Source organism: Ambystoma mexicanum, chromosome 1p (genome assembly GCF_040938575.1).
Source record: "Ambystoma mexicanum isolate Mex_15411 chromosome 1p, UKY_AmexF1_1, whole genome shotgun sequence".
Lineage (NCBI taxonomy): Eukaryota > Metazoa > Chordata > Amphibia > Caudata > Ambystomatidae > Ambystoma > Ambystoma mexicanum.
In genome coordinates, this window is record NC_090921.1 from 592,999,764 (window position 1) to 593,026,400 (window position 26,637).

Here is a 26,637-nt window from a genome sequence, read left to right on the forward strand (position 1 = left end):
AGAATATTCTGGAGGGTCTGTTAGCCAAGAAGGAAGCGATCCAGCTGGAGGCTTCCAGGGAGAAGTGGGCAGCAGTGGTGAGAGCTCGGCAGAGGATCTTATGGTCAATGAGGTCAAAAGCTGCTGGTAGGTCTAGAAGGTAAAGCAGTGACAAAGATCCCCTGTCGTTGGCACTGTCAATCTAATTTTTTAGGTCGAGAAGGGCTGTTTCTGTCCTGTGCTTCGGACTGAAGCCTGACTGGCGGGAACCTAAAATGTGATAGTGCTGTAGGAAGAATTTAATTTGTAAGTAGGCCATTCTGTACATGATTTTGAGGAGGAAGGGGACAGTGGTGATGGGACGGTAGTTGGTGGGGATGGCTGGGTCAAGGGCAGGTTTTTTAAGGAGTTTAGCAATCCAGAATCCCTTAAGTGCGAGACGGATGGAGCATGCGTGAAGGAGGAGTTGATGATTGTGGTGATGAAGGGGAGTAGAGGTTCTATGCAGGGAGGCCGAGAGTGCATCTCCCTTCCATCGGGAAGGTTTAAGGCCGGCAATCATACTTGCAAGGTCGATGTTGATGGGTTGGAACTTTAAAGGTTGGATGTCGACATGGGTGGGAGTGGGCAAGGGGCCGTCAATGAGCAGGGAGGCCTATTTAGCCTGAATTCTGGAATGGAGCAGAGAGATTTTTCCTCTGAGGTTGTCTTGGATAGTGTTACATCAGGCGTTGTCTTTGATGATGGTGTCCAGGAAGGAGCTAGGGGTTTCAAATTCGCTGAGTATGTTGAAGAGTTTGCGGGGTCTACAGGTTTCATTAGCCATTCTTTTGTTGTAGGTAGCAGCTTTGGAGGAGAGGATGAGGTGTTTGTATTGGTGGGAGAGTAAGGAAAGGTGGTTCTTGTTCGGTTTTGTGGGAGTTGTGAGCCAGGTGGCTTCTGCTGTTCATTTCGCAGATCTGGCAGTGCGCAGTTCTGGGGTGAACCAAGAGTTAAGATCTGTGAAGTTCTTGGATTTCTTTGCTTTAAGGGGTGTGACAAGACGATAACTGTAGGCAGCTGTGGTAGGTCTTACCGAGGTCCATTTTATGATGACGTTGACAAGGTAGCCAGGGCGTCATTTGAGAAACAGCGGTGGGTGAGTGATAATTCTATTCTTGACAGGGAGCCAGTGAGCGGAAATTCTGGCATCCGAGATGTGGTCCCGCTTGCTGATGTCAAGGGTGCCTCTCGGCGCATTGCTCTGGGTTGTTTGTAGTTTGCGCAGGTTTGTTTTCAGAGGTGCCACAAATGATATAGTCAAGTTCAGAGCATATAAGTGCTTGTGCAACTTCCAGATGGTTGGTGGTAGAAAGGAAGGGTTTGCTGGCATTGATTAGTGGGGTGCGAGGAGGTTTACGGCATTGTTGAGCAAGGAGTTATAGTGGTCCACTAGGATAGAGGGGAGTTGATCAGGAAGATGATTTTAGTGTGAGTCAGGTTTCGAGAAGTAAGAGCCATGGTGATGTTGGGGGTTATAGCTGGTTTGGGGGGAGAGCGAATCGCTGGTATGGTGAAGAAGATATGTGGTGGTCTGACCAAGGGCAAGGACGGTTCGATTAAATGGTTGTGTTGCATTTGTGGTCTAGCAGCCCGTCCAGGATACAGCTGTGTGAGTGCTTTGGTTCTGTAATGATTTGGGTGAATCCAAAAGCTGCTAGGGTGGTGGCTATGGCAGCGGCGTTAGTATCACCGGTGTCGTTGAAGCCCAAGTTGAAGTCCCCTAGAACTATGAGTTGGGTGATAGGTTTGAGGTTGGTAGTGGTGAGTTGGCAGAGGTCTTTTTCAAAGGAGAGCGTTGGGCTACGGGGGCAGTATAGGAGATGTAACATGACTGTGTCGTTTTGTGAACATTTGACTTTGGCTGATAGCGCTTCACAATTGGGAATCGAGGTGGGTGGGGCTGAATATATTGGAAGAGAGTCTTTGTAGATGAGGCCTATGCCTCCTCATTTTCTTTCTGGCCTATCACAACGGAGCATGGTGTTGTTACCTGATGGGATGGCAATGGAGAGGGTTGGGCCTGCTGAGGGGGAGAGCCACGTCTCAGTGAGGGCTAGGATGTGCAGGTCGTTTGTAGGGATGAAGTCGAAGATTTCATGAGAGTGAGCAATGATGGATCTGGTGTTGATTAGGGCACAACGCAGGGGTTTATTTTGTGGTGGTGTGGCCACAGAAGTGGGGGAAAGTTCTGGGTTGTTGGTGGGTGGAGGTTGTTTTAGGTGGTGTTTTGCCCATAGTTGCGACTGGGCTGGCCTCCGGGGGTTGGTTGGGGTATCCAGCTTAATACACACCAGACCCTGTAATCAGTAAATCACTGTCCACTAAGCTGACAGAAGTATGACATTCACTGCTTGTGGCTGTATAATTATGTAACCCCTGAATGCAGCATGGCATAACTAGACATGGCTTGTGTTTAGTTACTAATGGCTTCCACTGAGCTACTTAGGTGCATACGGTTAAAGCTGCATCGACCAGTTGGAACGTTGTGTTTCAGCAGCTTGGTTTGGGAATGCACCACCATTGGCCTGCTGGGGATGTTTGAAGACAGTTGCAGCAAGGTACATGCGTGTGATATGTGTTTTGGCATGGAGCATTATGGAAGTGGGGTTGGATCAGCAGCTCTCACTTTCAGAAACATAATTACTTGCATCATTTAATGATCAGAAAAGTTCAGGCTATTTACCCTCACAGATAGCATCCATGCGCATTGTTATTCTCAGCAGTAGCATTTATAAAGAGGGATGTAAGAACCAAGATGGTATCTTTACATTAAGCCCAGAACAAGATCAGATTATGATGTAGGGAGGGTGGGGTTTCTATATCTAAGAGTTTCTAAATCGAGGAGCTGAAAAATTGTTATTGGTAGAAGAGCAAAGTCGTTTGGCAAAGGTGAGAACTTTAGAGGCGATGAAAAAGGGCCTTGTTTCTTGAGGACACTGAGTCAGGTTTAAATGTGTTGGGTGACAGACAGCCAATAGAGGTTGGGGAGGACTGGTGAGATGTGACCCCCACCTTTTCAACGCTAGTAGCAAATGAGCAGCAGCATGTGGAACTCTACGAAACTGGCAAGTTAGCCGTGAGGGGTAGACCAGGTAAATGCTGCTCTGATAATAAAAGATTGAGAAAATGAATGTTGACGGCAATCTCTTTGTGCAGCCACATTAGGCACAGGAGGGCCGTATGAGATATCAAGGAGGGGGGCGCAGGAGCATAATGCAGAGTTCACTTGAGCAGCCAAAATACATTAGCTTTATTTGTATTTATTTATTTAAAATGTTTATATAGCACAAATGCGTCTGAGCGCCGAACAATGAAACATATACAATATTCAAAACATTTTAAAACAATAAGCAGGAAAAAAGAAATAAAGGGAAAATTACACAACAGGCGGAAAGCTCAAGGATTTAAAAACATTGTTTCAAAACCTCGATTTTATTGCTTTTCGAAATGTCAAATACTCAGGAATCATTACAATTTGGGTGGAAGTGCATTCCAGCAGGACCTGCAGCACCAGAAAACGATCTCATTCATTCATGGAAACTGAACGTTAAATCCTTGGAACCTTAGGCCATAGAGATTTGCGACTACAAAGACCTTGGCACCCACCCCCTTCCCAACCTCCCATGCCCAGAGATCTTTTTTCTGCCAGATAATTAGGAGTCTGAATGTAGATGACTTTGTAAACAATGCAAGTTAATTTAAAAAAAATTAATCAAGAAGCAAGCAGAAGCCAATGGAGACTTTTTAAAATGGGAGTAATACGGTCAAACTTCCTATCTCCACACGGTAGGCGGGCAGCAGCGTGAAGAACAGCGTTTAGCTGAGCCAGTGAAGATTGAGGAAGACCTAGCCTAGAGAACAGTGGTTTAGGCTGGAAGGGAACCGTTGGGACTGTAAGAGTGGCTTGCCAGATTGAAGATGTCCAGTACTGAGGTTGCAAGTTTGAGCTAAGGAACTTTATTTCGTTCCTATTTATATTTCGCCCCTTATCATGCATCAATTCTAGTCATGTACTCATAAAGGTTCCAAAAGGTAAAATGGGGGTTTCTGTACACCCTGACCTGAATATGTGTCCTTGGCATAGGAGTAGAAAGTGAGATGGAGCAACTGCATATGACGACTGGGGGATTTAGGGGGGGCTGTAAGTAAGCATTTGAAAGTGGGGAATGTTTCTGATTCTGACTGCCAGGAAAGGAAGGGTGATGGTTTGACATCTCTCAGACAGGAAGGGGGTAATCCAGAATGGCACATAGCCTTGAAGATCAGGGCGCCGACTCAATTAGCAATTTTTCAACGATCCTCAAGAATGGGACTAACATTGGGGGGTGAAGAGGTTGGAAAATCTGCCTGGTTGTCATTGGGAAGCCAGTTAATGTCCTACAAGTGTCAGAATGTGGATGATAAAATGATTTCAAATGGGATTTGCAGGAAAGGTAGGTTGAATGTAGCACAGTAGTTCTCAAGGTCAGTGAGGTCAATGCGTTGCCTTATCAGAAGAAGATGATCGTTTGTTGGCAGCAGACCTGAAGAATTAGTAAGGTGGAGAAATTGGTTGCAGAAGGCAAAGTAGGTTTTCTTTGAAATGGGCCAGTGCACATATTATGGGGCAGGTCTGGAGTAGGTTGCTGGGACATGACTGAGATGAGAGTGAAGAAGTGGAGTAGATGGTTTATGTAAAGTCCTATGGTTAGGTCACAGGTGAAGGAACTGGAGATCTGTCGGAGGCAAACTGCTGCCATTCTTACCATCCATAGACGTGTTAGTAGTCTGGGCTTATTTAGCCTTCCTTTCCAAAACGAATTCCAACCACATATCAATTGGGACACATTCCCCTGTATTTGATTTTGCACCTTATGACTTTCAGGGAGAGGAGACGTTGCATAATGTGGATATGGGATATGCTCTGGAGTTTTAAATTTACTTCACTTAATAGTTAATAATCTCAGGCAATTAGTGGTGTATGGAGGATATGTGTCTGACAGAAGGCCTCCATTTCCTGCTGTATTGTATCCTGTATTACCCATTGCTATGACAAGAGGGCGCTGCACTTCCTGTAGGGATTCACCCCAGCTCCCCTGGAGCAAAGCCAGCATCTGTGACCTTCCAAAAATATATGTCCCCTTTGCTGACACATGGCAGGTGGCACATGGACCAGTCCACATGAGGTCTGTACACATTAATCTCTGCACCCAAGCGTTAGAGCAGAAGGCTTTCTTGGCAAATTTGCCCTATTAAAACTTTTGTTATCTTAACTTGGCAGCATCTGCACATTTGTCTTTGTCTAGTGTATGAAACTGGGCCACCCTCGTTTTTATGAGTGCATTGTGTAGTCACATACAGAATGTGTTCATAAATACGAGCAGATATCCTTACATTTCCCTGCCTTTGCAGGCGTATGGGAATGTACAATGCACAGAAGGCATATTTCGGACTCTTCTGTAAATTGCTGTGACTTCGGGCAGCAGAGCCAGGACTCTTTTTTGCAGTTTAGCTTGACCTTTAAGTAGTGTCAGGGCTAAGGGCTGCTGACATCACCAAGCTCCCACCTTCCACCCAATTGCATGCTGGAAGTCCATAACAGAACTGTTGCTGCTCCTATCGCTGATGTAGTTTATAAGATTTTATTAATGCATACTTACAACAATCTGTGATGGTGACAAAATGAGATCCAGCGTGAGTATTAGTGAAATTACTCAGCCCTCGCGATTCAACAAACAGTGACCCCAATCATAATGGTAAAACAGGCACAGTCAAGAGATATACTTCCTTCATATGTTGTGGTAATGTGGGTCGAGGGAAGGCTATACTCTCCAGAGCTCTGTGAACATGGCTCAGTAGCACCCTAAACAGCAAAGTGCAGCAGTCAGATATAAAGGGAATGTTAAATCAAGGCTCTATAAAAATATATCCACACCATCTGCAAGAAAACTACACATATAAACTGTACAAAAACTGACCCCGATCGAAAGAACAGAGAAGATACGAGTGAGCTTGAATGCAGCACTCTGGGCAAGAATACAGGAGTGAAAGGCACTTCAACAACCTGTATGTTCTTTGAAAAGGATATGTCTTTAGGTGAAAAAGGTGCACAAGTGACTTAACCAGTCTCTAGTGCCCACAATGGGCCAAGAGTGCAGTTATGTGTCAATAGTACTTTCTTGTCAGTCCGACGTCGAACCAGGCTTCAAGCAGTAATGAGATCGGATCTAGCTCATTTCGGGTACAGTAGATCGTGTTGGCCAAGCAGCAACCGGGCATCGAGCCGGGCCAGATGTGGTAACTCAGAGTGGTCTGAAGGCGACGTTCAGCGATGTAGATTCGAGTGCCAACCAGGATCTGTTCGAGGTTGAGACGATTAGAGACTTTTTAACCGCTGGGCAGCATCAATGCATGATGGTCCAGAGTTTCAATGTGAGGTTTGGCTATGGTTCAACGCAGTGATCCTATTGCTTTGGTGTGTAGTGCGAAGCAGCAGTTTGAGGTCAAGCTAGGTCACGAGGTCAGTTCATTCAGCAACTGCTGGTTCCAGTAAATGTGGGACACTCCAGCGGTTCGATTCGGATATGGCGATGAGCAGTCGATTCAAGCTGGGCAGGTGATTGACTCTGCGAGGACACCATGTGGTGTTGAGCTGGTTAAAGATTTCAAGAACAATGGTTCGAAGGTCTGATCGACTGCCAAAGGCAGCACTGGCGGATCCTGAGGTTTGAGATGCTGTGAACCTGTTTTGAAGGTAGTTTGACCATTTTAAAGCGACAAAATGCATGGATCTTGATTATCTTGGGTTTCAGGATTCTGTGAATTCCACTCTGGGGTCTCAGGGACAAGTTAATTCTTTGTTCTCATGTTCCTAGCAAGGGAGGCCGACCACAAAGTCAGGACTCCTTTACCACGATGAGATCCTGGGCAGCAGTGGGGCTAGCAGAGATGCAGGTCTTGTTCCATCAGCAAGAGTCATTCCCAATGTGCCCTGGGAGTGGGTACGGAACAGAGCATGCCTCTGCCTTGGACACTCACTGCCTCATCATGAGTTTGGCAGTAAACATAAAATGCGGCGGTAACGCTATTACCACTGCATTTAAGGGTCCACCAAATCATGGGCTTGGCGGATTTATCCCCAGGTCTGAGCTAGGGGCAAATCCGCTGTGTTAATAGCGCTGAACATTCCCCATTGGGCCCAATGGGGGATGGGAAATTTCCGAACGGGCCAAATGGGTAATGGGGACTTACCATTCTGCCAAACCCGTGATCCGGCGCTAATAGCGCCGGGGGTTTGGTGGTAGGGCTAATAGCCCCGGCGGTAACACCGCCAGGGTTAGTACCCAACTCGTGATGAGGCCCTCAGTCTTCCCCTCACAAGTGGAGGGCCCTGGAAAGGTAACTCTTCCAATTAAAGTTCAATAGATTCTTTCTCAGCTGTTTGTTCTTAAGTGAATCTGAGAAGGAGTTAAGACCCCTTCTTTTAAGGCAATGGACTAAAGCTAGCCTACTTTAGGGGACAAATCCCTGTTCTTGTATCAAGTGGACTTTGCCTCCTGACTTCACACCCAAAGTCTTTGCACTACAGAAAGGGTTTGGGTGGGGGCTGGAAGGAAAGATAGAGGCAGAAAGAAACAAGATAGTTGAACCTTCCTCCAGCTATAAGGAGCTCCCTCTGTCTACTCCAACCTCACTCCTTCCCTTCTCAATAGAGTCAAAGGCACTGTTTTGGTATGCAGCAACCTAGTGTGAGGCTACTGCTTTTGTGAATGGGTGTTCCCTTTGATTCCATTTCTCAGGACAGCTTCCTGTGGAGTGACAGTCTCTCTGGGGAGGATGTTAACTGCCATCACAAAGGAACAAAGAGGAAGCCCCAAAGGCTACAATATTACTGGTATCCAAAAGTGCCACCTGGCTGTGGGGAATAAACATAACCTTGCCAGAGTTGAGCTGGAGCACAGGGCTGACACATGTGTGATATCAATTAGATGTGGCTGTGTTAACTACGAGAACAACCACGCACCATACCCTAACCCAAGTGCAAAACGAAAGCATGATTATATTGGTGACATCTACAGTGAGTGTTTCTAGTTAAAGAGGCCATCTGTTGTGAACCCGCAGTTGCTAATCCTTTGGTTTTCTCTCTCCATGAGATCACTGACGCCATACTAGTGCAGAAATCTAACAAAGTGCCAGGGCCTGACAGAATACATGTATGGAAGTATGAAGTGTATGTATGGGCCCCTTACCATTATCAATTGTTTAATGCCTTAACAAGTTACAATATGGCTCCAAAATCTTGGTCCTCCGCTGAAATTGTCCCGCTATATAAAAAGGATGGTTGTGAGCCTTGAAGTAACTACCTTCCTATTTCATTACTTGACTCAACTGGGAACATTTGTGCTAGAGTGGTCCTTTGACATTTGATTAACTGGGCCAACAGCCTTTTCCTTATTGGTCATTATCAGTCAGGGGTTAGACAGCATAAGCACCATAGACCACTGTTTATGGTTATCCCTATTAATCGATAAATAGGTTGTGCTTAGAAAAGTCAATATCTTTGTTCCCTTTGTCGGCTTGTGCACAGCTTTTAATGCGGTTCCTCACTCGAAACTATGGGAAGTTTTGCATGAACACGTCATCCACATGCACTGCTCTAAGCCATACTGTTGGATGGAGAAAATGAGGCTGTAGTTCGGTGAGGCTTTTGGGGGGGGGGGAGAACCACAGCACCAATCAAAGTACAAAAAGGCATACGCCAAAGCTGTGTGCTGGCTCCAACTATGTTTCTGCTGTATGTAAATGTCTTAATCGACACAATTTTAGCAGTACCAACAGATAGCCCATCCCTAGCTGGGGATAAATGCCATGTTTTATTATTCGCTGATGATGCAGTTCTTTTCTCTTTATCACCATCTGGACTAAAACAAAACAGGTCAAGCTTTTCCATGAGTTTTGTAAAGAAAGAGGCTTAGCCATCAATACCAGCAAAACAAAATGCATGGTTTTGTCCAATAAAAGTAAAAAAAGTTTTGCAACCTAACTCTTGAGGGAGAAGCAATAAATCAGATGGGATCATACAATTATCTGGGAGTGAGCTTCTCTAGCTCTGGTAAGTGGGACCAACTATTGATTAGAGCAGGAGCCCCGCGATCTAGATATTGTGGGGCAATCACTAAACGTTCACATGTCTGAGGATGGAGCCATGGGCCCCTACTAGAGCCATACACAATTCAAGCCAGGCAGGCCGCCCTTTCTGGAGCTGAAATTTGGGACCACGCTGGATCAGGTTATGAAGTGAGCCTGAACTCCATAAGTACAGGGAGGCAGTCAGGGATGTAGTTGGCCAGTCTGGTGGGTCGTCCTTGTTATGGTCTACACATGTTAAAAGAATGCTGCGTGATATAGGGCACTCTGACGTATGGACAAATCCTGGCTATATAGTTGACAGTGTAAAAGAGACTACCAAGGTAGTCTTCTGGAACAAATGCCAGCTTAATTTGCTTAGGCTAATTCCAAGTCCATATACACTGTCTATCTATTGGGACAATAAGAACATCCTGGGCTACGAACCTTAGTTAGATGTTATGCAATCAAGATTCTTGCATTCCCTATACATTAAGCTGTGATTTGGTATTTTGTCAGTCGCCCAGGGATTGAAAACATGGGCTGGCACTGTGTCAAATAAGTGTCCATTTTGTATAAACAGGACTGAGCCTATAGAGCATTTTCTCTTAGCCTGTCCATAGTACCTCTACCTCACAAGGATAGGTTTGAGGCCAAGGTTTTTGTTATTTAGTATCACGACAATAAATGAGGCCATGGTTTTTTGCATAATGACAAGCTATGTTGCAAATGTTTTTGCGGTAGCAAAATATGCCCACAGATCATGGCTGAAAAGATCTGCACTACTGGGGTCTTTGCAACAAGAGGCGCAATTATGTGAATAGATGATCGGTAAACTAAGTTACTAAATATTATTTCAGCATTGTTATTCATGCAATACATGTCATATGCGGTAGCCTTAGCAACGAATGGCCAATAGCTAGGATGCTTTAATCCACGTGTTTATTCATAGAGATTGCACTGTCATTTTAAAGTCATTTTTATTGATTGGCACCATTCTAATGCACTTTGTATCTATGATAATAAGGATTTTATGCCTTTAAATGCCAGATGCTACAGTCTGAGGTCAGGATTGATTAGCTGTTTTTAAATAGTTTAAAGTGTTGTGTACGCTGTATGGCTCCTGTGCACTTTTATGGTATTCAGCCGAAATAAAGTATTTTGACTGACCTAACTCAACTATATATACTCAAGACTTAGATTCAATGTTGAACGTGTCACAAGATATGATATGGTACTTATAACGCGCCTATACACAAGTGTTTCGAGGCGCGAAAAGAACAGTATACTCACAAGTATGGGGTTTTGGGTCAGCGGGGCGTGTATTCAATGCAGCCCCCTGGGCGGCCACTGCAGTTGTCAGGAGGGTGGGTGCCTGTGCCCTGATCCTGTTCTGTGCCACGGGAGAGCAGGGGCTGGCGATCAGGGCACTGATGCAGTTAAGCTCAGGCGGGTGCTATGGTTTTGGAATGGAGTTTTGTGCACAGTTAGCAGACCACCCTCTCTGATAGAATGACCTGCATCGTTGTATGTTTCAATACCAATCAAAGATGCCAGGGCTTATGCACCGTTGCCAGGTGGCAATCCTTCCGTGACATAGAAACATGGCACCTTATCCAAATCTCTTGATATCAGTGCCCCATGCCCTTTAAAATTGCACAATTTGTGGAATGCACTGCCAAAGGGCAATTTTAAAACTGTATCGAATTTACTTCAGCGTTACCCAGTGTGCTGTCAAATGCAATATTTGAACGTTCTTCTTAAAACCATTATTTGTCGCAGAAGGGATGACATGGTTTCACAAGTTGACCCGCAAAACCCCTCCCACAAAGATTAAGTCTAGCTATGACTCGACCTTTTATCCTTCGGATGTCGATAAATTGAGCACCATTAAATGCAGGTAATAAGGCCCTTTGTTACAGTGCTTAGAAGCAGAAGGAATCTGGCATGAAGCACTATATAAGAATCGACATTATTTTTTGCAAGGCAGCAGCGCGGCCTTGGTTGGCATGGACCTTGTTTTGCTTGCTCCAGTTGGTGCAGGAAGGGTGGGTGCCACTGCCTCTCCCTCCACAGCATTGGGTCCAGACGCAGCATCTGCTAATACTCTGCAGCCTCCGCTGTCCTTGGCTGCCCCCCTGCTCCCCCGGCCTGGTCCCGTGCCGGAGCTTTAGGCGGGCCCATCTGGTCCTGATCTGACCTGCGCTGACCTTCTGCAGGGACAGGGTGGAGGAGCAGCTCATTACCTGATTAGATCTCCGGTATGCACGCAGCGCTGGGCCACAGCTCACGTGGTCGCTGCTGCTGCTCCCGAAGCGGCAGCACGTGACCCGGGTTGCCCTGAAGCTCCGCACAGCTGCCACGTGACCCCACATCGCGTGTGAGACCTGAAGCGAGCCCTGACCTTTAGCCGACAGCACTTAGAATTCTTGGCCGGGGAGTCGCTTCATCAGTAATATTGGGTTGGGGGTGTCATTCTGAGAATTCCCCAAGAAGCAATGTGGAGTACAGTCTGACCAAACAAGAGCCGGCCCTGTATTAGATGTTAATGGAATACAGCCATAGCTCACCATTCCTTCAAATCGTCCTATCTATTGCCCTAAATTTCACCGATACATCTCCGTTATTATCTCTGCCCTCGTCTACCCAGTATTCTGCATGGCACTTTCCAGGGCCCTCTTCCCATCCCCTATTGGATTTACTATTATTCATTTCACATGTCTGCGGAGAGCCAGGGAACGCAATTTAAATTGTTAATATTCATTTTAAAAGTATTTGTACCTTGCACCGTTACCGTCGAAGTGGTCCCCAGGCGCTCTGGCGGTTCTGAAAAGGAGAGTGTGGAAAAAAGGGTGTTTGTTGGAGGGTTAGTAGGGTGTAGTTGGGAATAGGAAAGTGAGATTTGTGATGACGTGTTGGCAGCTTCAGTTCAGTTTGCACTGTTGGCTGAGTTTAAGCGCGTTTAACGGGTCTGTGCGAACTCCCACGTACTGAACTGATTTGCCGGGTTATGTGTTAGTCTGTTGCAATGTGGTGTTGTGCCTGTGGATTGCTATGCAGGTGGTTGTCTGGTTTTCTGTATGAGAGTTGTATGAGGAAAGTTGAGAGTTGGGTAAGCAGGTTTTTTAAATTTTTTATATATATATTTTTTTTCTGTCTCTCTCCCTTTCTTACCTCTTTGTCTTTGCATTTCTGTGCTCCCTCATCCTGGGTAGGTGATGTTTAGGTTAGACGACTCTGGCCCCTCCCTACCCGTCCCGTGCAGGGATTTTATCTATCCAGGTGGATTCTGTGGGTTGGAGGGAGATTGAATTCTGTCAAGCCATGCATGAGTGATTTATGATCTACAATGAACACTTAACAGAATTACATTTAGGTGAACCCAATATTCGCAATTGAGGAAAATGTGCTTTGACAAAGCCAATAGTTTTAGGTGTTGAATGGTGAAAACATTGTCTGACATCACACGCAGAGGAAACTAAGGGAGATGCGGGGGATGTGTCGAGTGGAAAGCAGTCAGAGGTGAGAGAGGGCGCAGGAGGGGTAGATGAACGAATATGAATTTGACCATTGAATGAGGGCGAGATAAGGGTGCATTCCGTCGTCGGTCTCCGATTTCAGGCTACATGACCGGGTGCAATGATTGGTCAACTTTCTCAAATACTTGAGAGGCCATGACCAGTAGGCTTTGGGGCAAGCACTGCAGCCTATGAGATGCTGTGTGTTCCAGTGGGACCTGGTGCAGGAAGTATAACGCAGGTCTGGAGTGTGGTCTATGTGTAGGCCCAAGGAAGACCCCCCACTCCCTTTTGCAACAGTTGTACTTGCTCTTCATTTGTCTGCTGCAGTAGTCCAGCTCTGCACGTGCTTTGGCCTGAAATCCGTCCTCTTTGAGCTGTGGGTCATAGGATGGACTTGATGTTGGCGTACATTTGAGGAGAGACTATTATTGTTGGACAGTTTAAAGGCGGTAGAAAGGAGAGACAAGTACACACAGCTACAAATAATGTTGGCAGTGACGTGTGGAAAGAGTGACATATGTAGGATGTGGAAGCCACAACACAAGTGCTTATAAAACATGTCTGCACTGGCATCTTTAGAGAGAACATCCTTTAGAATACCTGAAGACCTTCACACCTATGATAATAAATGGCATGCATTTGTAGAACTGTATGGATGATATAGTTTGCTACGTAGAGGTAAGTATGCGAGAAACCCCTGCTAACCTTAAGCCCCCCCCATCCCTCTTCATGACACTTCGTTTTTCCACATAATGAAGCAAGGAAAATGCTGACTGTTGTGGCACCAACCGGCTGCACGGGTCTTGGAAGTTAAGATGATGGGGGTAAATTACTTTGCTGCTTCCACAGATATTTTAAAAGAATCCCAGATTGTAACTTGGAAGAAATTCTCTGGGTGAGGTTGGATACCAGGTTTGCACAATTGCACTGCTACCAATAAAAACAGTTAAACATAAAAAATAATTCTACAAAGCTAGAATGTGCTTCTATGTGATTTTGTTACAAATTTGATTGAATTCGATTTCATCGAATGTTTCTTTTTTTTTGGCAGATTTTGCCGAAAATATATGCGGGGGGAGAGCTCTGCAGCCCCCCTCCATAAACCCACTACATTATTTATTGACCTAAACCCCCCCTCACATAATTGTGGCATAATTCTTTACAATATCTTTGACGAAATCGAATTAGACAATCTGCCACAGCAAAACCTCCCTATTCCTAGAATGCTACTGATCAGATGCGGGGACGTGAGCGCAGTTCTTGTTAGTGTGTGAGGCAGAATAAGACCTTGGTTCCTGGTTTTTCTTATTGGTTCAGTTTAGGGGGCTACTAGGGAATGCAGCCAGACGAAAAGGAGTCCACCTGGGTTGGATTCACTTAAGAGCAACACTTTAGTCTTGAACTCATTGGAACACAATCTGCTTGTTTCATCCCTCTTGCACATGGAATAGCCAAGTGCATACACCTGAGGTTAAGGCCACATCCTGCCTATACGTAGCATGCTTGGAGTATCAGTCACATCTATTTTAAAAGGCCATGCCGTGGCGTTCAGGAAGGGTGACTATTGGCAGGTTGACTAGCCATGGCAACAGAGCAGAGCCATCCATGACTTTCCTCACTTGATTTTGAGAGGAAAGAAAGAGTCTTAAAGGAGAGTTCCGGGACTTTTTTTTTATTGTCCCTACGGGTCGGCCATGTGTTTGTAAGCATAAATCGGTAGATCGTAGGAAACTTTCCTATGGACCTTACCCGACTTTTCGCCCCTTATCGCACTCGAAATCAGCCTCCATTTTGTGATAATCCTATCATTCCGCCGCATCGAGCTAGCTCACCTGCCTTTGCGGCACTAAATCAAATCCCCCGCCCCTGAGCCTGACATCAGCAGACGCGTACTGCCCATTTCAAGCACGTCTCGTGTCAACAATCGCTGCGCCTCAGCTATTGACGTGTTGCCATGGAAATGGCAGGACGCCTCTTTCCCCAATAAGTATAAACAGACCGTTTCACAACATACAGCAGCAGATTTTCGATTCCATTCCTCTCTCTGTGTTACTTTGAGTATTCTGTGACTCGTTTCAGTGCTCTGGTCAGCTACCTTCGCCGCTTGTAGCCCGTGTGAACAGATACCAGTACCACCGCTATAAATTATTTTACTATCTTTACCGCACAATGGCCACAATAATGCCGTATATGTACGAGCCCGAGTACACCGAGGAAGAACTACTGGAAAGGCAAGCACGGGAAAACGATGGGGATTCGGACGGCAGTTGGGAGGACCAGTCAACGGATGAAGAGCCTGGACCATGTCGCATGGACGGCGTCTCCACCTGGTGCACGTGCAATCGGTGCGAGCTAATGCCAACTGAGGAGGAGAACTGCTGCTGCCGTGAAAATTCCGGGTGCTTGGCCTACATTTCGGAAAGCGAGCAAAGTCAGCAGGAAGGCGAGCAAAGTCCGCAATGCATCACCGAGCTGCCAGAGTTCAGGGAAGCCTGCCTCTCACGGACAGTGTTGAGGATGATGATGGTGCTTATGCACGAACTTCGTGGCACTGTTCGTCCGCGTAATCCGAGTAACGAGTAAGTATACTCTGTTTGTGATGTCAGTGATGCCACCACTATTTCATGGTCATCTCCCACATATAAAATTACATTTACATATCATTGGAACGCATGTAAATTGGTTCCATATAGTGCATTTTCTAGATATAATTTTTTTCTAAGGAAAATGACATGTGTTACCTGAATCGACATTGATAAGAAAGTTTGGTCAGTTTAATACAGTTTGCATCTTTTTTTTTCACAGGTGGTACAGGCTGGTGGCCTATCGTTGCTTCACTTGGTGGCTTCACGGGAGGCTCGGACACCGCGTTCGGAGAGTAATACCTGCCTGTGCGGTACTTGCCATTAGACAACATTTCCCCAGTGACAGTGGACAATACCGCGGATTTTCCCTCGATGTGCTGCAACCTCAACTTTACAATGTGTAATGTTTATTATTTATGTTTAATTAAAATCTAAAATAAAGCCCAACATATATTTTAACAATGGTTGTTTTGATTTTTTAAATGAATCTAGTGTATATTCTCCTGGGAGGGTGAGGTATTTATAAACTCACCCCCCTGCCTTCCATGTAGTAGATCCTGCAGCCATCCTCTTACATTCAGTTAGATGGCCTCTCCTTGGTGAGGCCCTGCGGCAAACGGGTCTTGTCTGCACGACCACCGCCCCGATCCACCCCCCGCCTTATCAAAGGCAGTTCGCACCGGGGTACTTGAGCTGCTGGCAAGTGGAGCTGTCAGGGAGCGATAAAGGCCAAGAGGTGCCAAAGACCATGTACACTTCAAAGTGGTCTATAGAGCATGGGTTTGTTGTTCCCATGTCTACCTCCAGACCCCGTGTCTCCTGCCAAGCATCCCCCTCACGCTGGACGGCCCCCTGCAATCCACATAAGTGTGTCTCCATTCACGAGTCTTCCTGTGTCTTGTCTGCACGACCACCGCCCCGATCCACCCCCCGCCCTATCAAAGGCAGTTCGCACCGGGGTACTTGAGCTGCTGGCAAGTGGAGCTGTCAGGGAGCGATAAAGGCCAAGAGGTGCCAAAGACCATGTACACTTCAAAGTGGTCTATAGAGCATGGGTTTGTTGTTCCCATGTCTACCTCCAGACCCCGTGTCTCCTGCCAAGCATCCCCCTCACGCTGGACGGCCCCCTGCAATCCACATAAGTGTGTCTCCATTCACGAGTCTTCCTGTGTCTTGTCTGCACGACCACCGCCCCGATCCACCCCCCGCCCTATCAAAGGCAGTTCGCACCGGGGTACTTGAGTTGCTGGCAAGTGGAGCTGTCAGGGAGCGATAAAGGCCAAGAGGTACCAAAGACCATGTACACTTCAAAGTGGTCTATAGAGCATGGGTTTGTTGTTCCCATGTCTACCTCCAGACCCCGTGTCTCCTGCCAAGCATCCCCCTCACGCTGGACGGCCCCCTGCAATCCACATAATGCCACGACATATACACGTCATTCATTCACAAACACACCCCTGGTTCGAATTCTTTATAACCCACTTCATATTTCTAATGAGAACTTCTTTGCGCTTTGCTAGTCAACCCGTGAAGGTGCTGGTTATCTGCTCTTCGTCTCTGTGAACTTCCGTGACCACTTTGAGCAAACTCGTCAGTTTGCAACCTGTGAACTGCTCCCTGTTCTACGACAAGAAACTACTCTGATCCCTGCATCTAACTGTTTGTTCGTCAAGGTAAGTCCATGTACCATAATCATTTTGCGTCCAATTTTTTAATTTATATCTATTTGCTAGTAGTCATCAAATTGCATCCATGTTTTCTTTTCGTTCACGACAGTACATGCAAGGAACTAGTCACATGTTCTGAGTTTAGTCAAATTACTTTTTCTATTTTTTGAAAGTTATTGAAATACTTATCCGCATGTGAATAACGTGTATAGTTCCAAGAACCAAAACGGACCTTGCATTGAACCTTTTATGTGTCATTTACTGTTTTAACACATTGGTATTCATAGAGAATTGTTGATCTTTACTTTTCAGAACTTTCCATAATGCCTGCCTGTTCCATTGGCGGTTGCCCTTCGAAGACCCATAACAAATCTGAAGGTACTATAATGCATGTTTTCCCTAAGACAATAGATCAGATAAGAGAATGGGTCCGATATTGCGGATATCCAGCCTCTGAGCTAGAAAGTAGAGTCCTAGAAGTCTTTGCGGACAAGAGGGGTGATCGATACCGCATCTGCAGCAGGCACTTTAGCCCAGACATGTACTCCACATCATTGCTAATAAAGAAGAAAACACCGCGAGCGAGGCGAAAATTGCTCTCAACCGCTATTCCCACTCTATTCGTCCACATCCCTCCACTGGTGAGTCAAGTTTACTTATTTATCTCTCGGCCTTGCGGTAGTGTGTAGCATTAGCTAACAATAATTTCCCCATTTATGTATCCACTCAATATGAAGGCGGAAGATTCTCCATCCGTGTCGTTATTGCAGTCATCAGCCACTTCAAGCGCCTATCGGGTAATCTTACTTAGCTATTCTGACACTGACTTGTTTTAGGCATGTAAATCAATAGTTTTAATTGATCGTGTAATTATTTTACCTAATGGTACACCCTTGTACTCGTCCTCTAGTCTTTGTTTTCAGTTATAATTATTGTTATCCAAAATAATGCAAGTACTGTCTTTCAGGGAGATGCTGAGGAGTCCAACGCATTGACGACAACCGTAGATGTCACTCAGATGCTCGAGGTACGTTTCCGGACAGTTCCATCGATGGAGATCATCAGATCTTGCATTCTTGTAGCGTGATTGTTACACACAATGTTTCTTTCGTTTTTAGCCATTGATATGTCCTTCTGTCGTCGCCCTCCTATTTGTCTTCTTTTTTCAATATTGTGTTCATTACTAATGAAAGTCCTATGTTTCAGGGAGTCGATGGAGCATTAGTCCAAGTAGAAGGGGGAGCATGCAGTTACGGGTCGGCGCAACAGCTTGCAGAAGTGTGCACCGCAGTTACATCGTCCCTTGATGTTCTTATGCATTTCGAGGTATGGATACTGACAGCTCGATCAAGCGAAATCATATGACGTGATTACATCCGCTATACTTCCTTCTTTATTAACGCAAGTACTATGTTTCAGGGAGATGACGGAGCTTCTTCTACAAGAACATCACCCCTAGTAGTTGATGCAGATCTCTGGGTGGTGACACTTCCAACGATCGAGCAAATCGAATCATATTTACATATCCATTATTTATTTTAGACAACTGATCATTTGTGCAGGTCTATTTAGATGAGCCGTTGACGCCTGCTCAAAGTTTATGTTCTTTTTAACAAAATAGAAAAGCATACTAATGCAATTACTGTGTTTCAGGGAGTTGCTGAAGCGTCATCTTCAATAATATCATCAATGGAAGTCTATGCGGAGCCCGAGGTATGGATCTTGACAGTTCAATCTAACTAGATCAACAATGCGTGAACTATTGTCGTTTGAATGTTCTACACAATGCGTTCATTCGTGTTTTGCTATTGAGATGTACGTATGGGTATTGGTCCCCAAGTACATTTTGTGTTTTCAATATTATTATACATACTAATGAAAGTTCTATGTTTCAGGGAGTCGATGGAGCCTCAGTGAGTGATGGATGTGCTTATCATGAAAATATAGTCGTTGCAGCGCGAGAGGAAGTGGAGACATGCACACACGAGTCGGAGCAACAGCGTCCAGATGTTGAAGTTCGAGGCAAGAAAGTTTCAAAGAAAAGAAAGCAAAAGAAGGTTAGTGTCCTGTTCACTATATTATGTTGTCTTTCACTGTCAATAGTTCAATACTGTAAGTTGTGTTTAAACTGAACATCCCTTTTCTAATCTGTCCTCTAGTTGCGAGTGGGTGTAAGAACTAGATCTACACAGACAGTGAAGCGAACGAGAGATGTTGCTTGTCAAACCTTTTGGCAGGGACTTGAGACTGGAGATGCATCGTGCCAATGGGAAGAATATGAAGTGATTGACAACGGAGCTATACCACCACCAGCCATTGATAGTGAATGTCCTCCTGGTAGTTTGGATGCAGTCGGAGATCAATTCACAGAATCCACACCCGCAAAAAATAAGAGCGCGCGAAAGTTGAAGACATTGTTTTTTTCTCCCATCTCCGGACAAGGAACAGATGTTGCAATGGAAGAGAATGACGTGGACGACAATGAAACACCATCAATATCACTCAGCATAGCGGAAGACGATATCAGAGATTGTACCTTTCATGCGAGTGACATGTCCTCAACGTTACAGGCCGAACCAGCTGGGATGCAGAGTGACAGTATAAGGAAAGAGGCCAAATTCATTGTATTCGATAGCTGTTTGATGGATATTATTATGATGATGAAATGTGGGCATTCGGTTGGTGGGGAAGTATGTGGGGAGCCATTGATTAATGTGACTCGTGCAATTCGAGGCACTAACCTTAAAATACATGCCACCTGTACACAATATCATCCGTTCGCATGGTCTGCACAACCCATGCTGGGGCAACTGCCAGCAGGCAATCTACTTTGTGCAGCGGCCGCACTTTTTAGTGGTTCAAGTTTTAAAAAGTTACAGTATTTCTTTCAGTTTGTGGGAATCCATTTCATTGCGAAAAGTCAGTTCTACAAATACCAAACCGATTATCTATTTCCAGCCATCAGCGAAGCTTGGAGAATGGAAAAAATGTCAATGGAAAGTACATTCGCGGGCAAACGCTTCAGGCTAGCCGGTGATGGACAGTGCGACAGCCCAGGATTTTCAGCCAAGTACTGCACCTACCACTTTCAGGACATGGAAAGTAAGAAAATTGTGAGTTCGGTGGTCGTGCAGGTGTCACAAAGTACATCCTCAGTGGCCATGGAGAAAGTTGGCTTTGTAGCATCATTGCAAGAACTACAATCGCGGGGAATGGTGATCGACCTGATAGCCACGGACAGACACGTTTCAATTGCCAAGACAATGAGAGAAGAGTACAAAAATATAAATCACCAATTTGACGTATGGCATCTTGCAAAAACAATCAATAAAAAATTGTCGGCTGCAGGAAAAAAAAAAGATATGCAAGGTATTTCACAGTGGTCCAAGTCAATCAGCAACCATCTTTGGTGGAGCTCAAAAACATGTGAAGGGTCGTTGGAAATTCTACTGGAAAAATGGCGGTCAGTAATGTTGCACTGTAGCAACGTACATCGATGGTCGACAAATGAGCATTTCCACAAATGTGAACATGGCCATTTGTCCACAGAGGAGGCACGGAAGAAGAAGTGGTTGATTCCTTCATCACCCACTCACAAGGCCATTGAAAAGATTGTATTTGATAAAACTATAACAAGAGATTTGAGGGGACTCACGGAATTCTGCCACACAGGAGATTTGGAGGTGTTCCACAATATGTGCCTAAAGTACAGGCCCAAAAGATTGCATTTTGGCATGGAAGGCATGAAAAATCGGACTCTTCTAGCGGTCTTGGCACATAACCATAATGTTGGCCGTCAACAAAGTAGGACGACCGGAACTTTAGGGACGCTTCGCTACAATAAGGCCTTCACTAAAAGAAGTAAACAATGGGTGATCAAACCAGTGTTTGAGGATATGCAATATGAGTTTATTGAGAGACTTATCGTAGATGTCCTCGATAGGCACATACATGGAGTGGTGAACGAACCTATGCAGGGGACAACTGCATTGCCACCCAACATTGCCTCTGTTCCATGTCCACCTAAAGCAGAGCTCATTGAGAAATACACATCACGGTTTAAATGATTGTAATTTGATTGTCTGTTCTCTCGAGTCTCCTCATGTTGCAGGCCCATTGCAATTAAACCAAACAGTAATATAAATCATTTTTACAAAAATTATAGAATGTTTCCGTATTGCAAAAACATGGCCGACCCATAGGGACAATAAAAAAAAAGGCACGCAGACAAGATGTCCCTAAAACTAACTGCAGCTAACTAGAAATGTGTGCTCGCTCAAAGTGAAGGTCAGCTGCTTTGATGTTTTGCTCGGGTGGCGGAACGGCCCACGACCCAATATAAGGTTCTATTGTGATTTGACCTTGACAGGCCGGGACCATCCTGAAAGACTAAGAAAAGATAATGAATAAAATTTCAGAAACGAAACGATGAGCCACGTTCATTAGAAGAAGTAACGTCGGCAAAGAAGGAGTGGTGTTTCGGGTCTGCCCTACACAGAGACACAATGGAAAATGCAAATATAATGTAAGTAACTTTTGATGAGTTTATACCGCAATTTCATTACTATACAGTGGCTTTAAAGACGGGTTCAGTTGTACTTGTTCGTTCTATGTGGCATATTGTTTTCTACCGCGCACTATCTTGAGGAGAAACATCTGCTTTTACTGAAGCACCTCAAAACCTTCCTCTTTGCTTCTGCTTTCTCTCTCCCTCTCCCCTGCTACAACTGGTCCACTGTCTGCGACCTCAGTCCTGGGCCCTTCCACTCTCCACCTGCACTGCCTCCCTGTCAACCCCTGCACTGGGGGACTGTCTCAGTATCCTACAGCCCCCCCTTCCCAGCACTTGTTCTGCACTTACCTTGCACTTGCCACCAGCTGGCCCTATTTATTTATTATTTTATGCTACTTACCTTGTACTCCACTCCCCCCCCCCTCCATGCCTCGCCACGCCTTTAAACACTTGTGTACACCCAGTAGCGCTGTCCTCGCTATGAAATGAATAATTTTAATAAGGATCTGATGGTGAGACTAATTTCATTTTTTATGTTTTTAGGTACATCATTCACTACTGTCTGTGTCACGAGTACCAGACACCGGCGGACGGCTTCTACAGCCGCCAGTTGCTTCTCCGCGTGAACAACGTTACCACCCTGACCATTTTATGGGACGATCGCCAAGTACAAGTATGCCCTTATGCGGTACTAACGGTTAGATGCAACATACCTACCGTTGTGGTGGCCTAGTGCCTCGTTGTTGGAACAGCCATGCGATTATCAGTGCGACCGAAGAGCTTATTTTTATCGTAAACCAACACCCTGTGTACTGCACACGAACATCGCTTCCCTCAAGACGAACTAATTTGGATCGAGAGCAAAGAAAAATGCAAATCGCTGAATATTCTCTAAACATTTGATGTCCAATAAACGTACTTTGCCAAATGTACAATCTTGCCGTTTGCTTTTAAACCACGGTTTCACATTCCGAATTGTGGCGCTGTATTGTGAGATGCTCTAAGACCCTGTGTACAGCAAAGGACCATCGCGTTCCTCAATACGAACTTTTTGGAACGTGAGCAAATAAAAATGCAAATCGCTGAATATTCTCTAAACATTTGATGTCCAATAAACGTACTTTGCCAAATGTACAATCTTGCGGTTTGATTTCAAAGTACAGTTTCATATTCCGAATTGTGGCGCGCAGTATTGTGAGCTGATCTGTGTTGATTTCCGGGGTCTGTGTGGAGTCGCGTAGAAGACGCCTGGGCGCGTTTGCCTACGCAGCTCAGTCACGTCACGGATAGAGGCGGGGAATATGAATGTTTTGATAAAGTCTGTTTCAGGGGCGGGGGATTTGATTTAGTGCCGCAAAGGCAGGTGAGCCAGGTCGATGCGGCGGAATGATAGGATTATCACAAAATGGAGGCTGATTTCGAGTGCGATAAGGGGCGAAAAGTCGGGTAAGGTCCATAGGAAAGTTTCCTACGATCTACCGATTTATGCTTACAAACACATGGCCGACCCGTAGGGACAATAAAAAAAAAGTCCCGGAACTCTCCTTTAATTTGATGTAAATGATTCTGGAGGAAAGAGTCATTCCTTCCAGCTCAATATGTTATATGATATGGCATTTATAACGCGCCTATACACAAGTGTTTCAAGGCTCAACGAGGCAGGGAGGGGGAACAGAAGGAAGACAGACAACAATCCTACTAGGCCAGGGGACATTGACATTGCGCAATTGATATAACATTGTAACAGCATTATCCACAATCTCTTAGGCCTTAAAGGATAAATAGTATAATCGCCACAATCTGGTCCTTGTTTGTGTGTCTTGGTAACTCCTCTGTAATATCTGCTTGGCTTCCCTGTTTCAGTAGCCTGGTTAAAGTCCAACTGTACGTAGCAAAGAAGGGTTCCCTGTTTTCTATATTGTTGTAGCTGTTAGGTCCCCTCCCTTTCCAAGAATTCTGCAATCAAATGTAAGTCAGAGATTAGTCTATAAGTGGAGAGGCTGTTAATGGTCATTTTAGGTTTCTAATGGAGCTACTCCACTGTGCAGAGATAACTGATGATCGTCATCAAAACTGTGGCGGCGAATTGGTCCTTGATAAAACTGACTGGTGGAGCCAAGGGCGTTTGCAGGTTGATATTGCAAAAATTGTTGTGGATGAATTCAAGCATAATAGATAAGGAAGGGTATGAGTTTAAACAGGACCCTGACTGAGAAGCGAATTATCATTTTAAAAGGCTGGATGCTCTAGGGAACACAAAGTGAAGAGCAATAATAAGTGTGAGAACCTGCAAGGGAAGATTAAAGAGAGAAAAAGGAAAGCCACTCTCATTTTCTTACAAATGTGTGTGCAGTTCTGGGTAACATTGGAAATCTGATCTTGAAAAGTGACCTGATGGGTAAGCAGAAACGCAAGTTATCAAGTCGTGGTAGATGAGAAAATGTGGGATGGCAGAGAAGAGATATTGATTAAAAGGAATGCTAGAAAGAGCAGCCAAAAAGAAGGCCTGTGTCTTGAAAGGGCTAAGGTGCAGGATTGAGGAGGATACCTTGGTTTCGACTGCAGATGTGGGAAGAGTTGGTCTTTGGTTTACAAATGCAAATGGAAGTCAAAAGAAGAAATAATGTCCAAAATGTGAATTATCGCAGTAGAGAAAACAAGTAGACCATAATTGAAATTTCTATGGAAGAGCATACGTTTACCCCCAGAGGGGCATCTTGGTATGGCAAGGTATGAATACCCTTTGACAGGGTGACAGAAAATTCTCGATGTTTAGGAAAGTGAACATTTGAGACGTATGATTCTTTCTGGTACCATATAAAGGTATGCCGAATGAGGACATGTCAATACTCTGAATGGTCTTTGTTAAAATCATGTATTGAAACATTCTGATGCTTCTAAAATAGGTTAACTGCTGACAATGGCAGGTTCAAGTTTGGCCATAACAAGCCTTTTGTCAAGCTTCGAAAGGTGCTGTAAAAAAAAAAAACAGGATGCTAATTTGCAGAACTGGATGAAGCAGTAAATTACTTTTTTCATAGTGCAACGAGCAGATTTGTCGGCATGAGAAAAGGTGCCTGATGCCAGAAAGAGATTGAAATGCAATAAAGAACTTTGAGAAACCCCCCATTATTCCAATTGCACCCAGTTGGCATGTTCTTGAAGATTGATCGTGGAAATGTACCTTTCTCTTCCCAGGTCTTGCGCCCTTGGGGGGAATGTGTGAGCGGGAGAGAAGCTGCAGCATCAATGAAGACATCGGGCTCGCCACTGCTTTCACCATTGCCCATGAGATAGGACACACGTAAGTGACGCTTTATTTCAAACCATCTCTGATGGGGATGAAGATACACGAAGAAACATGCTGCTAACTGCATGTCCCAGTGCGCAATTTACATGCACAATAGCAAGCTCATGCTATTAAAGTCTGCGTAAAAGTGGTACTTTAGTCCAATTGCGTCAATTAAACAAAGCAAGTCCTACAACTCACAACATTTTGCTGACCGCTCTCCTGTTCTTCCCGTATCCTCATGGGATCAATGCCCCACTTTAGGACCATATCTGCATGCCACCCGCCAGCACCTCAAGATGTTGCTTTTCTCTTTTCTATTGGCTGCTTAGGACTCATCATTGCTCACCAGCTCTGAGCATATACACCATTGAGGGGTGCAATTGAAGTCTTATATTAGGGATTCTCTAACCACCCCTTACTTTCCAGTGACTTTGGCCCTTTATGTAGGATCTAGATGTGTCCAAATGATGAAGAATAGCACCAAACAGCCAACTATTCTAATACATTATTCAAACCTTCTCCAGGAGAATTCCCTTTTCCACATGTATTTGTCAGGTGATCGAAACATTTGCAAATAATAAAGTCCAGATTTATTCTATATAGTATCGAATGGGGAGGATCCAGACAACATTCTCCATGTTGCAGACCAAGAAAGCAGGTTGAATGGTTACCCTTGAACGATTCTGTCAATGTAAAATATATCAATCCAACTCTAGACTAAGAGTTTAGTTATCAAACTCCTTAACTCCCTCGAAATGTGCAAAAGAAATGAGCAATATTTGATGAATGAGTGCCCGATGCCTTTGGCCACCGAGTGACCCCCTCTCTATCAAAAGGTGCATCGTAAATGTTGTCAGATCTTATCTACAGTTATTACAAACTTCATCTAAAATTAAAACTTGTGGGGCTACTTTAGCCTTCCACAAAGACTCCCCTTTTATCCTGTTGGATCTACAATCTGAAACAAATGGGAGATGTACTATGTTTAAGGGCCATTAGAAGGCTCCCAGATTACATTTGAAAATGTCTTTGCCCTAAATATGCTTTAAGATGTCTTTGTGATGGACGTTTTGAACAAGATTGCCCACTTTGCTGAAAAGGAAGGTGTTCCAATGGGAGATCTCAATTCGGTACGAAACCCAGCCCTTAATTGGTTACGAGACTCACACTCTTAACACAACCTCTAGTACAATAAAAGGGAATTTTGGTACTTTGATGTTTGGAGGCAAGTGCACAGGCAAGAGATAGATGGTGTTTTTTTCCATTGTCCCCTTTCCCACTCAGAAATTGGTTACATTTTTGTGAGCATCCCCCCTTGGTAGTACTTTGAGTCCTTTATATGCCAAATCACCATTCCTGACCTTTTGCAGAACCCCAGGTGAAAGAGGTAGTAGAAATCAAGCAAGAAAGATGATTCAATACAGGCTCAAATAGTAATGAAGCAATGTTCTGGGATTTCTTCAAGAAATCTGCAGGGAGTTGATATCCAGGGCCTCCGAGGAAGAATTGTCCTCTATTGGCCTGGTAAGCTGCATTGTCACTCTTAAAAGAATTGGTGGAAATAGACACTGAATATAAAGCTAGCTCATCCCATCAGTTGCAATGTAAACTGAGGACAGTGAAGGGGAAATTAGACTTACTATATGGGAGATGGGCAGAGAGACCATTATACCCACTAAAACTCGGAGATTGGATGTGATCAATCTGACAGGGTGTTGGATAATAATGTAATGGGCAAAGAACCTGACAACACAATATATATTAAGGGCTCTCTGGGAACTATTCTCACCAGTGACACTAATCAGCCACAAATATATTGTTTTTCATAAGGCTCTTTACTCACCTGAGCTGCCGGAAAATCCTCAAATTAAAGGCGGTGGAGTTCCCATTATCTATAGCTCAACAGAGGGATTACTCGACTCTCCAATTACAA

At 44.8% G+C, this 26,637-nt stretch overlaps 1 protein-coding gene across 1 annotated transcript in view; it reads left to right on the forward strand.

Annotated features, from left to right (window-relative positions):
- Window positions 1-26,637, forward strand: part of ADAMTS10 (ADAM metallopeptidase with thrombospondin type 1 motif 10) — a 932,646-nt gene that overhangs the window by 570,417 nt on the left and 335,592 nt on the right. The window contains exon 9 of the mRNA XM_069649542.1: window positions 24,611-24,716. Coding sequence (XP_069505643.1) covers window positions 24,611-24,716 — 106 coding nt within the window. The remainder of the gene's footprint in view (window positions 1-24,610; window positions 24,717-26,637) is intronic.